The 14573-nt window shown below is 39.1% G+C and overlaps 1 protein-coding gene across 1 annotated transcript in view; it reads right to left on the bottom strand.

The window, feature by feature from the left end:
- The window catches only part of fstl4 (follistatin-like 4), a 174021-nt gene that overhangs the window by 94367 nt on the left and 65081 nt on the right, over positions 1-14573 (bottom strand). Inside the window, exon 3 of the mRNA XM_035665960.1 lies at positions 13304-13546. Coding sequence (XP_035521853.1) covers positions 13304-13546 — 243 coding nt within the window. The remainder of the gene's footprint in view (positions 1-13303; positions 13547-14573) is intronic.

Genomic DNA, 14573 nt, shown 5'->3' with positions numbered 1-14573 from the left:
CACACACACACACACACGGATCTGTGTTAAATCTTAAACTAAGGGCCTGATGCAAACAAATTGTTTTGCAGCGGATTGTGTGGAACCGCAGTAGTCGTTTAATGATTAGAGAGTCATTTGTCACAGTGAGGTCACGGGTTTGACCACTTGAGGAGACAAATGTTCTATAAAGTGCCCTTTAGTAAGACATGGAGCCTCTAATCACTTGCTCAGACAAATGCTTAAAATGTTGAATGCAGATGAGTGAGCAGTGAAAGGAGTGAAAGGAGTGAAGCAAACAAACTGCAGCATTAGTATCATGAGTAATAAGCAACCCTTGCGTTCCACCCAGCTGTAAGTAATTCACTTGAAGTGCAGTGACTAATTCATATGAAATAGTATCCATCACTGAAAAGAAGCAGCGCACTTGAATAATGCAACTGTTTTGCATGATAATGAGCGAGGCCAGGGATCACACTTCAATCCGCCGCAAACTAAATATCTAATGTTACATAAAGAATGTACAAGACTTGGACTGTACGGGGTGAATGTAATTACAACAGTGAAGTCAAGTCTCAAGCAGGCTTTCTCGACAAAATAACATTTTTAATCCACCCCCACTTTATGTAGTACAAACTGCATTTCTTTATTCAAGAATGTATTCTTTCACTTGCCATAATTGATTCGATTTGGATGATAATTTTCCCTATCTCTGACACTTAAACTGAAGAGCTGCTGCTGTTGTTGTTGTTCATACTCTGACAAAGAGAGTTTCAAAACAATAAAGAGCTGGAAGGAAATTTGGGGATTTGGAAGTGCTATGAGAAACTAAATGAGTGTGTCTTCCATTTACACAATTAGACTGTTTTATATGTATAGCATATCATCGGTTTGAAGTGCCAAAGAAAAGTGGTAATAATTTAGAGGTTCATATACAGTTAACCCACCAGTAATTGTTCTGAATGGTATTTTGGGACCTGATATGGATAATTAAAAGAAGAAAAATACAAGGAATATGAATTTCAAAATGCTAGTCATCTACAAGAAGCTAAACCAGGTTTAAAGGTCATGTGATCCAGGTGTCATCCCCAAGGTTTTAACATATATAACAAAATATAAAAAAACTGGTGCAGTGAAATGCCAGACCATCAAACCACACTGTCCCCTTTATCTACGGTCAGTTAGTGATGTTATACAATGAACACACTCTTACAACTACCACTTTTAGTAAAAAAAAAAAAAATGTGAGAATATTTTATATACTATTTTTATACCAACTGTAACAGGCTAAAGTAATGAAGGTCATCAAAGACACAGGTGCTCTACATATTATTGTGTACGCATTGCATTCAAGCTTGCAAAAAAAAAAGTTAATGGAGGAAAGAAAATCAGTATTAGTACTCTGAGGAACTGATATGACTGACTGACGGTTATTGCCAATCTCCAGAGTTATGAATTGCTATGGTGCAATGAAAGAACGCGCGACTGTTTATTTTACTTTACTTCCATCATTGCAAGACACTAAAATAAAAAGCATCAGTGAAATACTCTTGGTAACAACGTAAGACAATTAAACTCAGCCCTCAGGTACAAACACTCAATCTAATTACAGAGTAAATTGTAAATTACAGTAGCTGAATTGGCAGCATTATTGTGTATCATGCCAGCAGGCAAACAAATAGCAATGGGACTGTGACCAGATGGAGTCACACCTCAAGAGAAAGCCACTGGTCCCTGCTAGCATCAATGACACCTGTAACATAAGTGCTGAAACAAAAAGGTCAGCAGCATCCATCCATACTGCTCCTGCTCTCTGAGGAAACCATGTGGGATGAGCTTGAAAACAATAACACGGACTGATAACTTCCCTGAGGCAGCTGTTGGGCTTGTTACTCCCTTTGGGTCTTAGAATTACAGCACTCTCCATAGTCAGCGACTTATGGTAGAATGGTGGCCTGATGATGCAAATAGGCCCGGTGCTACTGAGATGCTGCACTTGCTAATAATGAGTGCCAAGGGCACAGTGTCACTCAGTATACTGGAGCTATAGTAGCTTCTCATGTTGATGGTATGAAATGTTATGTGAAAAAAAAGAAAAGAAAGTGCCTGTTCCTTCCATAGGAGAATATCATGTGAAGGCTATTTTGCTTTTCTGAACAGTGTGCATATTTTTTCACCATTGCTATAAAACTCAGCTAAGTTGTTCATCTACACAAACACCATGTCAGCAATTCAGAACTGCTGTTTATTGGGCACAGCAAAAGCCACATAAAGACTGTCTCATTACAGATGGCCTCTGATGTTGCTCCACAGTAGTGTGTTCCATTAGCCATTAAAGCAACCATTCATATCAGGAGACTGACCTTTGTCAAATGAAAAGAGACACAGTATTTAGAGCCATTTCATATGAACAACCAATAAACCACATAAAATCTGAGCTCACAGTGGTACTGAAACATGCTGACAGCGGAATCTTGATAATCTCTCTAACAAACTGCTAAAGATGTCATTTTGGGGTACTGTTTGTACTGTGTGAGGTTCCTATTAGATATTGGAAATGAATACACCTTTGTGTAAATCATATTTTTTAGATTATATCTTAAGGATTTACAATTAGTAATGTGAGTTTTTTTTTATTGAGCAGAAAAAAGGGAAGTGCAAGTAGTTCAAGTGCATTCGCCAAATAAAGGGCTATGTAAGAAACTGGGCAGTCAACGAATTGATCATTCAGTCGGCTAGAGAGTTGGCAAATCAGTTGCTACAGCACATTGAACTGTGCTAGTTGTCAATCTGGGCTCGTTCTTTGCCCTCTGGTCAAACTGTTCAGCTGGCAGAGTGGAAATACATAATCTGACAGCTCACATTACACAGGACAGTGGAGGGACTGTTCAGCTTCAAGATCAAACGATAGGCAGAGAAAAAGCAGGAAAAAATGACTGAGCTAAGCAAGGAAACATGAAAAATGTACCCAGTTTAAATAAACTTTGTGAGGCTGACTATTATTTAACTCGTCTCCTTGTGTGATAACCCATGCCCATGCACAAAGGCATGAAAGCAACGGACTCAGGCTGTGCATATGAAGTGCCGACTGTGATTTGCTGTTGTTACAATCCAAATTTGCCAATGATTAGTAAGTGCATAAATAGCTGTAAGGCCGGCTGAAAGTGTATCTTTGGAATAGTTCTGATTATGAAATTGATGTGCTGATTATATGGTACTCTTAGTATTAATATAAAATTTTTCCTGGGCTCTCTTTGGTAAGAATGGTTCTGTCTCTGAAATTATAACTTTTCTGAATCAGTTCGGTACACAGATGTTATTTAAAAGTTTTAAAAAGCCACATAAGAACTACAGTAAAGTAAGACTTGTGTTACTGGACAAGGTGACCGTTCTCATTTCTGCTTCAGTAACTGCCGTTCATGTGGTGAAAATTGGTTAGCAAGGCCATAGTCACACTGGATCTGTGCATTTATTCTGCATTGCCATAATTAGATTAGAATAGGCTTCATCAGATTTCTCAAAGTCTGGGTTAGGGTACGCATACTTTGATTGTGATAAAAAGAAGTACTTTGAAGTATATACTGTATATAAGTTAGAATAGGACGATAATTTTATGCCATTGTATATCTTATAACAGGCAATCTTAGTTGGGGCTCCTTGCCTTATAATAATGTAACGTCCTTGTCATTTGTGTCTTTTTTATCTCTTCTCTCGCTGTGTACCAATATCAAGAGCCAAGTTGGCTAAAGAATTGTTTTCTATACACGAGGTGGAAAGAACACACTGGCAAGAAAAACTGAACTATTGGTTGAAATTAAAAACTCTAGCAGCTACGTATACTTTGATTTTAAAGCAAAGATCTTTACAGACTCTGTGATGGATTAGAAGTGAATACAGCCAAACATTTTAGACTCAGCCTGTGTACGTATATGCACGAGTGTGTGTTTTGTCAGGGACATATTTATATATCTTTTTTTTTTTTTACCCAGGGTCACTTTGCCTCGAGGTGATGCTTGTATTTTTATTTTTTCAGGCTCACACTCTACTTAAGCTCTGAACCAATTTAACACAGACCGGGGGAATGTAGAGAGAAGCTTGACAGAGTCACTCAAATCCCCGTCTACACCATATTGGGAGCATAGTGAGAGAAAAATGAGGGCGAAAGATAGAGGAGAGGAAAGTGGTCTGTAAGGGGATTGCAGAGAGAAAGAAATAGATCTGCACTGAGACAGAGAGAGAGCAATATGTTTCCATCTTGTAAGGCTGTTTACTACTAAGCAAGAGTCGCCTGGAAAATAGTAAATGCATTCCTTGATTGCTGTCTAGAATGCTATTGCAGTGAGATAAGTTAATCTCACTTGTTAGTACTTGGATCCCAACTTTGACAAAAACACATCTGATAAGCAAAGTTTTCAAAGTTGAGTCCAGAGGCACTGGCAGCAATATGTACTTTCCTTTTATGCAGCCATTAAACTGATGAAAGAATTGTGAAATGAAGGGGATGGGCCAAATGTATTCATTTGTCACTTTCTAATTTCTCAGTTGTTCAGAGGCGTTTGCCAACAGCTTTTAATAAGTAGTGTTATGAACGGCAATAAAAGCAGACGATGTCGATGAAGAGCTGCAAAAATTATGCAGTACCACCTGTTAATTCAACAAGAGATGAGGCAGAATGCCAGAATGGCTTCCCCAACACAAAGTTAACATTGGGGATCTGTTAATTACTTCAACAACAGAGAAAAAGAGGCCACAAGCGTGTTTGTGTGAGAGCGATAGAAAGATAAATAAAGAAATTTAATTCCAATTAAAACTGCAATTTCAATTTATTCACATATTAAATTTCAATTCTTAATTACGCTGTGTGTGCCAAGCTGGGCAACATGCGTCAAAAGCTAAAGCCATGCAGTTGATCCAAGGGGCCCATTGTGGTGCAGAAGAGTACAGCTCACCACTGAAAAGGCAAAGTGATAGGCAATGCGCGTGTTGTGACAAGCATGTCAAAATCTTTTAGGCATGAATAAACATTTTTTTCAGAAGAGATTATTTTGTTTTTGTCATGACAGAAGTGGTGTGTCTTTATTCCTGTGAGTGTGTGTCTGTGTGTCTGTACGTGTAATTTGCTGTGTGTGCGTGTGTGTGTGTGTGCAGACCAAGAAAATAATGAGTAGGCAGACTATGTTAAAAAGGTGAAAAATAAAAGTACAACAAGCAGAGTGTGCAGTAAGAGAGGAAAGCTACTGGGATGGGAATGAGGATCAAGAGAAGACAAACTGAAAGCTTCTGCTTTTATATATAATTATATGATACATTACAGACGTAGCTTAAAACATCGTGATATCCTTTAAAAATGTCTGAATGAATCAAAGAGGATTTACAAACAAAGCTCCTCTACAAATACTCCATTATTATAGTAACTCAGAAAATCTGCCTTCAATATCTTTGGCATTTCCATCATCTGCAAGCGATTGCTAACTAATTGCAGTGACAGAGGATGCCAAATAAGATTTGATTCGGTTTTCTTTCTTCTGTTGTCATTTAGGTTTATTCAACAACTCTGGAATGATCTACATCAGCCAAACATCCCTATAAACCAAAAGAATATTTGTAGTTTTCGTATGTTGACATACTATAGTGAACCAATGCATGTGGATATTTAAAATGGTTGGATTAAAGATCTTCAAAGATTCTTAAAGATCCACTGTGTAACATTTAGGAGGATCTATTAGCAGAAATGGAATATAATATTCCACTAATGAATGGAATATAAGATGCCACTAAATATTACAATGTTCCTTTAAGCACAAGACATAAGGGAGAAAAAAGCATAAAATAATAACTAGTCAGGAATCTGGATTTTAATTTTAAAAAAAACATCACTAAAACCCTAACAAATGTTGTCTGTCTGATTAAAAGTGACACTATTTCACTTGGACTGGCTTATCAGCCGTTGCTCATTTGCTTGAGACAAGAAAAGGTGGAACCTGAATATAAGGAGGTATAAATAGGTTAAATCACTGATTCACAGTCAGTCCGACTGCTCTTTCTCAAACCAAGGTCAGACTAGAGCCAACATATTGTATGCTGGACACACTGCAAAAGCCACGGGAGATGGTCAGCTATAGATGCCCAATGATAGCCAGTTGTCAGCATAGTGTCAGGGCCTTTGAAACTGTACTACTACACAAACCTTATTCGCCTTTGGGCTCCAACAAGGAAGTCTGTCCCATCACATCTCAACTTGGACTAGAACCCCCACCCCCACCCCTCCCAAAATAAAATCCTGACGTCAAGAAATCTTCCCAACAAGAAACTTGCATGCAAAATAGAAACTTGTTTCTTACCAAGGCCTCTTGCTGTCACCAAAAGTTATATTACTGCCTGAGAATGAGGGCTTTCTTTATAAAACCAAAGCAGTACAGTACACCATTAATTACTAGTCTATCGAACTAATGGTACAGCAGAGTAGGTTTCAGAAAATCCTAAATCTACTCTTAATTTAGCTTAAATACTACAGCATGTGTAGCTTGTTCAACATACGGGCTGCATATGGGCTGTTGCCTTATCCATGGCTGATGGGAAAACACTTTTCTTTTGGTGCAGTATCCTTGACGATGTCCCACAACCACAACAGCGGGGGACATCAGTGGCCAAAGAGAGCTTTCTATTTTCATAGGGGAGACTGATGTTTATGAGGCAGGGGACCAGAGCTGAACCAGGGGACATCTCTATCTGGGACAGGGCATCCATTTCATACAGCAAATACTTCCACCGTAATGAATCTGTGGGGAGGAAATCAACTTAATGAGTTAAGACCCACGTGAATGTTGAGGAGAGAAAATGAGGAGAAAGGTGTTGGGGAGAAAAACCATGAAAAGAAAGATGGGGATAGTTGGACTGCTCGTTAATAAGCCCACTGTAACAAATAAAGGCCTGTCAGGGGAGGCCTGGAGGGTATTAGGTGTGTGTTTGTGTGTGAATGCGGACATGTCACACCTGGTAGCCCAGCCTGACTTTAGTCCTTATTAACCTAACAGAGAGTTGGATGGCAACTTCTGATCCAAAGTTGCATTATGTGACCTGGACAACTTTACACCCCTGCTGAAACAGTTTAGTTAAATTGTGAGCATTTATAAAATGTGTCATTGTGATGCTGCTCTGAATGGTGTCGCTTAATAGAGTGCAGCAGAATGAATGAGGGTAATTTTACATGAATATCAAGCCCATCATGCTCTAATCACACAGTGTGCTATCTACAAATCTAAATCGGTCATTTTCTACCAAAGAAATAAAAGAAAAAAAACGTTCACCTTTCTGTAAAAGGAATCACTGCTGTGCCATTACATTTAGACAAATAGTAATATAGCAGAAACACAACCCACTTAGTGTGTAAATAACGTGGATTTTATAGCAGCTCTCACATCACAGTAAAAAGTACTTAGACCAATCCAAAAAAAGGCTACGAAAGCATACAAAATATTTTTGTCTTATTTATTATTATCAAGAATTCGCAAAGAGGAAAGCGTGAAACAAAAAGATCATGAACATCCTGCAAGCAAGCACACAAGGTTGTATAAGCATCTTGCTGTGACCTTATCCAGCCTCTGTGTACACAACTAAAGCTGCAGGGCTAGAGCTCACGCCAAAGTTGGCCCTCCTTATGAGAGCCGTGGGTTTGTGTGACCGAGTTAATGGTCTCAGTCACAGGAGGGGGCAGAGGGTTAGCAAGCAATAAGATGGACGGCGGAGGCAGAGCGCTGCCACGGGCTGCGGGGAAGAGAGAAAGACGAGTAGGGCCGCTTTGATGGCTAATGCAATAACCACAGCTGCCACCGAACAGGGTGGGATGATAAAGAGTAATCAGAATGGTTGAGGGGGCTCTTAAAGTGAGAAACATGGCAAACAATGATAGACAATGGATGGCTAGAAGGATAAAAAAGGAAGGGATAGAGGGAGGGAGGACAAGAAAAAGGAATTAATAATCTTGAGAACACTGTACTGTCATGTTTGTTGACATTGTTTGGCTACATTTTTTGGATCCAAAGAAGACCAATGATGAGTAAGACATCAATCAATCAGGATCCTTATAAAGATCCTTATATACTGGCTGGTTAATCAACTAGGGCTATAACTATTATTTTCATTTTCAATTAATCTGCTGATTATTTTAATGATTAATCGATTAATTGTTTTGTCTATGAATAGTCCAAAAAATAGGTGAGGTCTTCAAAATTTCATGTTTGCTCCAATCCAAAAGCCCAAAATATTTGCATTACCAAATGATAGTAATGCAAATATTTTTGGGTTTTGGACTTGGAATAATAATAATTTTTGGTAATAGGTTAGCAGCAAGTCTTTTAAGATGTTGAAACCAGAGAATGTTCTTCTTAGCTTGAAAAATGACTTCAACAATCAACAGATTATCTGTCTGGGTCATGGCTCTTCACAAGGTCTTCCATAATGATTCACACATGATTATCTTTATATAAAAGTAGAAACAAAACTCACCCATAGAGATGTGATCGCAGCTAAACACTGTTTTAAGCAATTACAAGGCAAAAGGTTGGCAATCAATGGCTTAATGGATGAATAGATTAGTGTCCTGTCCTATCTGAAGCACAGTTCGCTGTGGCCCTGGGGGGAACTTGTGACTAATATCTGTCTGGCGGATGGCAACATATCACCCGTCTGATCTGGGAGTCAACAGCACCACAACCAAGCATAACCAGTACGACACTTGTCCCTAATGAAGTGGCCATGGCGGGATACATTAAAGACCCCCCTGCTGAGCGCCTTACATGACCCAATGGAAACAGATGTCCCTTTGGTCTGCCTTTGCTGGAGCTTCCTACTTATCAGGAGGATGAAAGCGATTAATAAACTGTTAGTTCTTTTTCAAATGGTTTCAAAGGGATGGGGATGTAATCAAAGCCAGGGTGAGAAGTGGGTCGAAAAGAGAGAGAAAGCAAATGTGAATTTCATAAATTAGGAGAGTGATTGGTTATGGACTTAAAAAACAGTTTTCACAACGCCAAAGCCACAATGTGTGTTTGTGTTTGCATTTTAGATGCGTTTTACTCTACTCAGCTTTAGTGTGTATTAGACGGTAAAAATCCTATAAAAATCACTTAACTTCATTTAAGACTCACAAGTCAGTTTCTAAACACCTCACTCAATATAGCTGAGTACAATCTCCAAGCTTTCGTTGCTAAAACTACGGACGGAAACAATTTGAGAGTTTAAAAAACACCTCCGTTGCAGATCCATTCAAAGTCTTAAAGCAGTGACGTGCAGAAGTTGTGTGCTTGTAAACACTGTTGTACCATATAATGTTGCCCAGACCTAACATGTTCTCATACCTAGAGCACATGGTGAAAAAAAAAAAACAGACGACAACCTCAAGGAAAACCTGTTTTATGGCTTTTGGCAATTACAATCTAAATGGGTTATTAAATTTGAGTGCAGGTGGCATATCAGTCTTTTAGTGACAATGTTCCCCTTTTGAAGCCATCTGGGGTCAAATAACTTTTAACTTTGAAGCTCTTTATCAATTTTCCGTTCTTAAGAAGACGTTGTGACTTTCACTTGTGTGTGTTAGATATTTCCGGGTTCGATGCTAATTCTTCAAGAGAGTCTTTGTAAAGTGGATAGCTTAAGCTAGCTCGGCATAATCTTAAAAGTTCCACAATGAAAACAGAACTCAACTTATTGAATAGGTTGAATAATGAAACCCCCTTTATCCTATTTTGTTCCTAACACTGTTGTGTCCCTTTTACTAGTGTGTAATAGTGAACTATTTAGTTGTCAACATGGCATTTTAGAAGTGTTTCTTCTTCCATTCTAATTCTAACGTTATTCTACTATGTGCATTCATTGTTAAGTCGATATGGATAAGTACCACCTAAACGGACTGTGTGTAAATACAAAGAAGCCAGTGACAGGGCAGAACAAAGAGCCCCATCCAGAGGTTTGGTAATCCTTTACACCCTATATGCAATCACCTCTCCTGCCAGTCACAAAACACAAATCCATTTCCAAACACTTAAAGAACACCAATGCTATTAGGTCAGAAGTAGGCTACAACCTCCTTCAAACTTCATCAAAGCAAATTTAAGCATACCCATAGTACCCATAGACAGTCAGGTGGTAAATTCCTTCGCCTCTGCAACCATGTTTGCCTCAATAGATCTCCCTTGTTTCTCCCCACTGCCAGAGGAAAAATGTATTTAATTAAAAACATAAAGTAGAACTCCACTCTCTCCTTGAAAAAATGTAAAGCTTTTTCAACAATGCTTATATAAAAACATCTGACATTACATATTAAACTAATACAAGGTAAACTTCTAACAAAAATTAGAAAAATAAAGTATTAAAGCACAACCATAAACATTGCACTACAGCAGTCGCCTAACACAGCCTGCCTAAATCTCTAAAGCTCACTTTTTCTTAAAGATTTTACCCTGGAAATCATCGCCTAAGAATTGATTGATAGCAGGCAGCAAGAGGACAGGTCAATCTCTACATTGATTAGTGGTGATGGTGATGATGATGATATGGCAGATGGAAAAAGTTCATGTTATCCATTGTGCAATTTACTTTAACAGACACGTCTCCATGTAATGTCTCATCAGACCCCAGTGTAAATGACAAAGATTGTGGAATTTGCAAGGCTCAAAAGCCACAGTATGCCCATAATATTTCAGATAACTGTGAATAATGGATTAATGATGGTTATTGTGCAGCTTTTGGACAGCAACAGCAGGATGTGACCTGGTGAAAGAACAGTGGCAGAGGAGGTTGTGATTATGTGCCGGCCCATTCGAAGATTTATGAATAAACAATATCTCCCATCATTTACAGTCAACTCTGTAACTGGGAGGGGAGGTCAGCACAAAAGAAACGTGGTTCCTCTTTCTTTTGCCAAATTGGGCGAGTTCTGCACTGGCTGTGCACACTGAACCATAATAATCCAGATATGATGAGACGAAAGCATGCATAAGTTGCCAAATTTGAGACTGCGACTTTGACCATAGCCCTGAGCTGAAGGAAATTGGCTTTCACAGCAGAGTTTTTAGGTTTATCAAATTTGAAAGCAAAATTATCTCACAAAAAAATCCCAAAAGATTTTTTGCCATGTGGCTTAATGCATAGCTGTAGGGACCCAAGACATCCAGTTTTATCTATGAGAGTCTTGTTCTCAGACTGAGAGTAAGAACATTTCTTGCCATCTAGCATTTAATAAGCTCTAGGCTCTCAAAAAAGTAAGCTCTCAAACAAACTAAAGTAAACTAAAGAAGAAATACATTTGCTCAAAATAAACCTACTTTCAATTCATTTTAAAGAGAAACAAAACTGCAAGGGAACAACAATACATAAATTAGTAAGTAATACGTATTTGTCTATAACATATTGTTGTGTTATGCCAGTGCAATTACTCTGGCAGATAGATTGGCTGTTTTTTTATGTGACTTACTTGATTATTACACCCTCAAGTGGAGCACCTGGTAAGTGAAATACTGGCACTTACTCCATTCATAAGGCATTGAGTTAAACCAGGTTGTGTTATTTCTTTAAAGAGTTTTGAGTGAGGCAGTAAAGATGTAGTGTGGAAAACAAAGTGGTATAAGGCCACCAACAGGCCTGAACATAACCAACTTAACCACTGCACCACCTCTCCAATTCCTCTGCTGTTTACACACACACACACACAAAAAACAATAATTGTGAATAATGACTCGAGCACAGCACTGTGAGACTTTCCAATGTTGTCTTTGTACGTCAGGTGCAATAATTACTTCTCAATTACACAGACACACACACACACACACACAGACACACACACACACAGGATTCCCGTGACATCTGACTGATTTCCAACATGTTCCATCTCCTGCTGGTTCGCATTCAGACATCTCAAGTTTAAGCCTAATGTGCCGACTGAACATCCCTAATGTGGATTAGCTATGCATGGTGGTGTCTGCCAGGAATCCTTGCCTCCCTAATGTGATATGACTAAAAGTGCTGCCATGTTTGTGTGTGCGAGTGTGTTTTTGCACTGCGTTGACGTGAAACCATGCACTCTAAATAACTATAGCCGTTCTATTTTAACATCCACACCCGGAAGGATTATAGAAGACGTTTAATACTAATCTGACCTGGAAAACTAAATTTATAGAGGAGGAGATGCCAACAGGTGCACGGTACATATGCAAGCATGCTTGCAGTATTTAAAACTGAAATAATGTTTTTGTGTGCGCATACTTTAAATAAGTAGAAGCCCTACCTCACCCTGTAGCTTTTAAATCGAAGTCATGATGAAATGACTGGGCTGTTTGTTGGATAATAATGCTGACTGTTCATGCTGACAGTGCACTTTTGCTAATGAGTGATAGTCAAGAAGTAAAGAATTTAATGATTTACTATAGAGAACTGGTGATCCACAGTAACCTAGAGGGGATTTGCGAGTGCCAGGATATTGATGTAGTAGAGGTAGTAGAGGGGAGGAGTGACTCAGAATGTTTCCTTGCACAGCGACTTGAGACCTGTTCAATGAAAACTCAGCATTAAAATTAATAAGTAAGTCAACTTTAAGGATGTCACTATAAATGATTTAGATGCTGGTGTTTGTGATTTGGACCAACTGCCAAGTAAGTGTGCTGAGTTGAATTGAAAGGAGCGTGCCTGAGTGCCAATGTCAGTGCTTAGCTATCATTTCAGACAAACCTGACCCTGAGCCACAACCATCAGTGCCAAACTACAGATGATTTCATTCTTTCATTCATCTTGATGGAATAGGTGGCTGACAGAAACAGCGTGATTTCTAATCTTGACAGCATCACCACATTACAATACAACTGCTACTATAAATGTTTCAACATCAAACTAAAGTCAAAACCCCATTGCAGCCTTCAAATAGAAATTCGAAAGTGTACCTCACAGGTATCAGAACATCATTTGAGGGCAATTTTCACTCACAAAAGACATCAAAAGTGTTAACTTGTACCATACTCAGTGATTCAGTCAGACATCAAAAATAAACAGCCCCTGTGCAGCATTGCTTTTTTCTTGTGGTATAGCAGCAGTTCCACAGCAGGAAAGGGAAAATAAATGATATTTACTAATTTCTTAAGGGAGGTTTAACAAGGAAACTGTGTAAACCTGGTATCAGTCATTTATTAATCCTAATTATGACAAAGTAAACCAGTTAATTGGATCCTTTAAACATGCTGCTTCAGGTACCTTCGAGTAACCTGAACTAAATCTTTTTTTACACTGTGTAGCAGCCCTCTGCAGTGTCAGTGTATCAGTGCAACAATCAAGGTGTTACCTTTGAAGAAGCAGTCCTTGCTGTGCACCACATAGATCCGTCTCCTCTCCAGGCAGGCGGTGCGGTAAACCTCGCAGTGGTTCTCGTAGAACCTGCCGTCTGAGCCACACACTGGCACAAAAGAGGGCCGACATTTTTCTTGGCAAACACACTCGGCGCGGCCGGTTTCTGCCATCAGCACACACTGTCGACCCCGTCCACAGTAGGTCCTCCGACAGGGACCTCCGTCTGGGTCAGAGAGGGCTGGAGGAGCGAGAAGAGAAAAGGGTTTCTTTAGCGAGAGGAAGAGAAATAAGCTTTCTGTATCTACAATTTTATTCTTGTCTAGTATTTTTTATTCTCAGAAACAGAGTCATAAAGACAGGTACAAGACAGAGATCAATTCGATTCTGACAATGCAAAAATAAAATACGCCTGTCTCATCAGCAAGGATCACAAATTTTGGCCTGAGACAGATAGGAGTATTGCATCCTTGCCGATTCCTGTCCAGGGGATTCACCTTATTTGACAATAAAATAACGGTGTCTAGTACTGTATAGTCAGTGTCAAGACGAAAGAAATGTCTAAAATATAAAACTGGCCCCTTAACAGCAACCGGTGGGCCCTGCTTACAAAAAAAGAACTTTAAAAGCAGTTGTGAAATCTTTTAATCTCTCAAAAATCTCCCTGTTGCATTTGTGTACACTCCACATCATGATGGCTGTTTAGTATGACTGAACTTTTTTTGGTTTCGAGTGCTCCACACCAGCCTCTACTGAAACACGCTGTTGGGGTTCAGGAATAGATTTGTTATAACAGCATAATTCATGATGCACTACTCATAACTGCTCGCACTGTCAGGAGTGTCACCCCTGAATGTCTTGTTCAAATGGTATTATGCCTTCGTTTAAAATAACTTGTTAGTAGCACCGCTGTATATGTTCATCCTGATTCAAACAAATACTGCATTAGCTAAGCGAGTAAAATAAAACAAGGGAAACATATCAATTACAACACAGTAACAAGATACAATATGCACCAGAAATAGAAAAAGCGTAAACTCAAGCCAAACACCTCCAGTCTTCATCGCAGTTCTAAGACGGCGCTAACAAGGATAAACTTTACTTTTTTTTTTTTTCAAACAAATCATACAGCCATGAGTCCTTATTAACACCTTCAGCACATATTCGCACATGTGTGCACATATACAAACCCAAAGAGATCTGCATACCTGAGTTGAGCTCACACTGTCTGCTTTACCTACTCTAGCCTCCGTCAACACACACACACA

The sequence above is a fragment of the Morone saxatilis genome, unplaced genomic scaffold (assembly GCF_004916995.1).
Source record: "Morone saxatilis isolate NCDOM2014 unplaced genomic scaffold, NCSU_SB_2.0 Contig20, whole genome shotgun sequence".
NCBI lineage: Eukaryota > Metazoa > Chordata > Actinopteri > Moronidae > Morone > Morone saxatilis.
The sequence above is the reverse complement of the archived record's forward strand: the minus strand, read 5'-3'. Positions and strand labels throughout refer to the sequence as shown.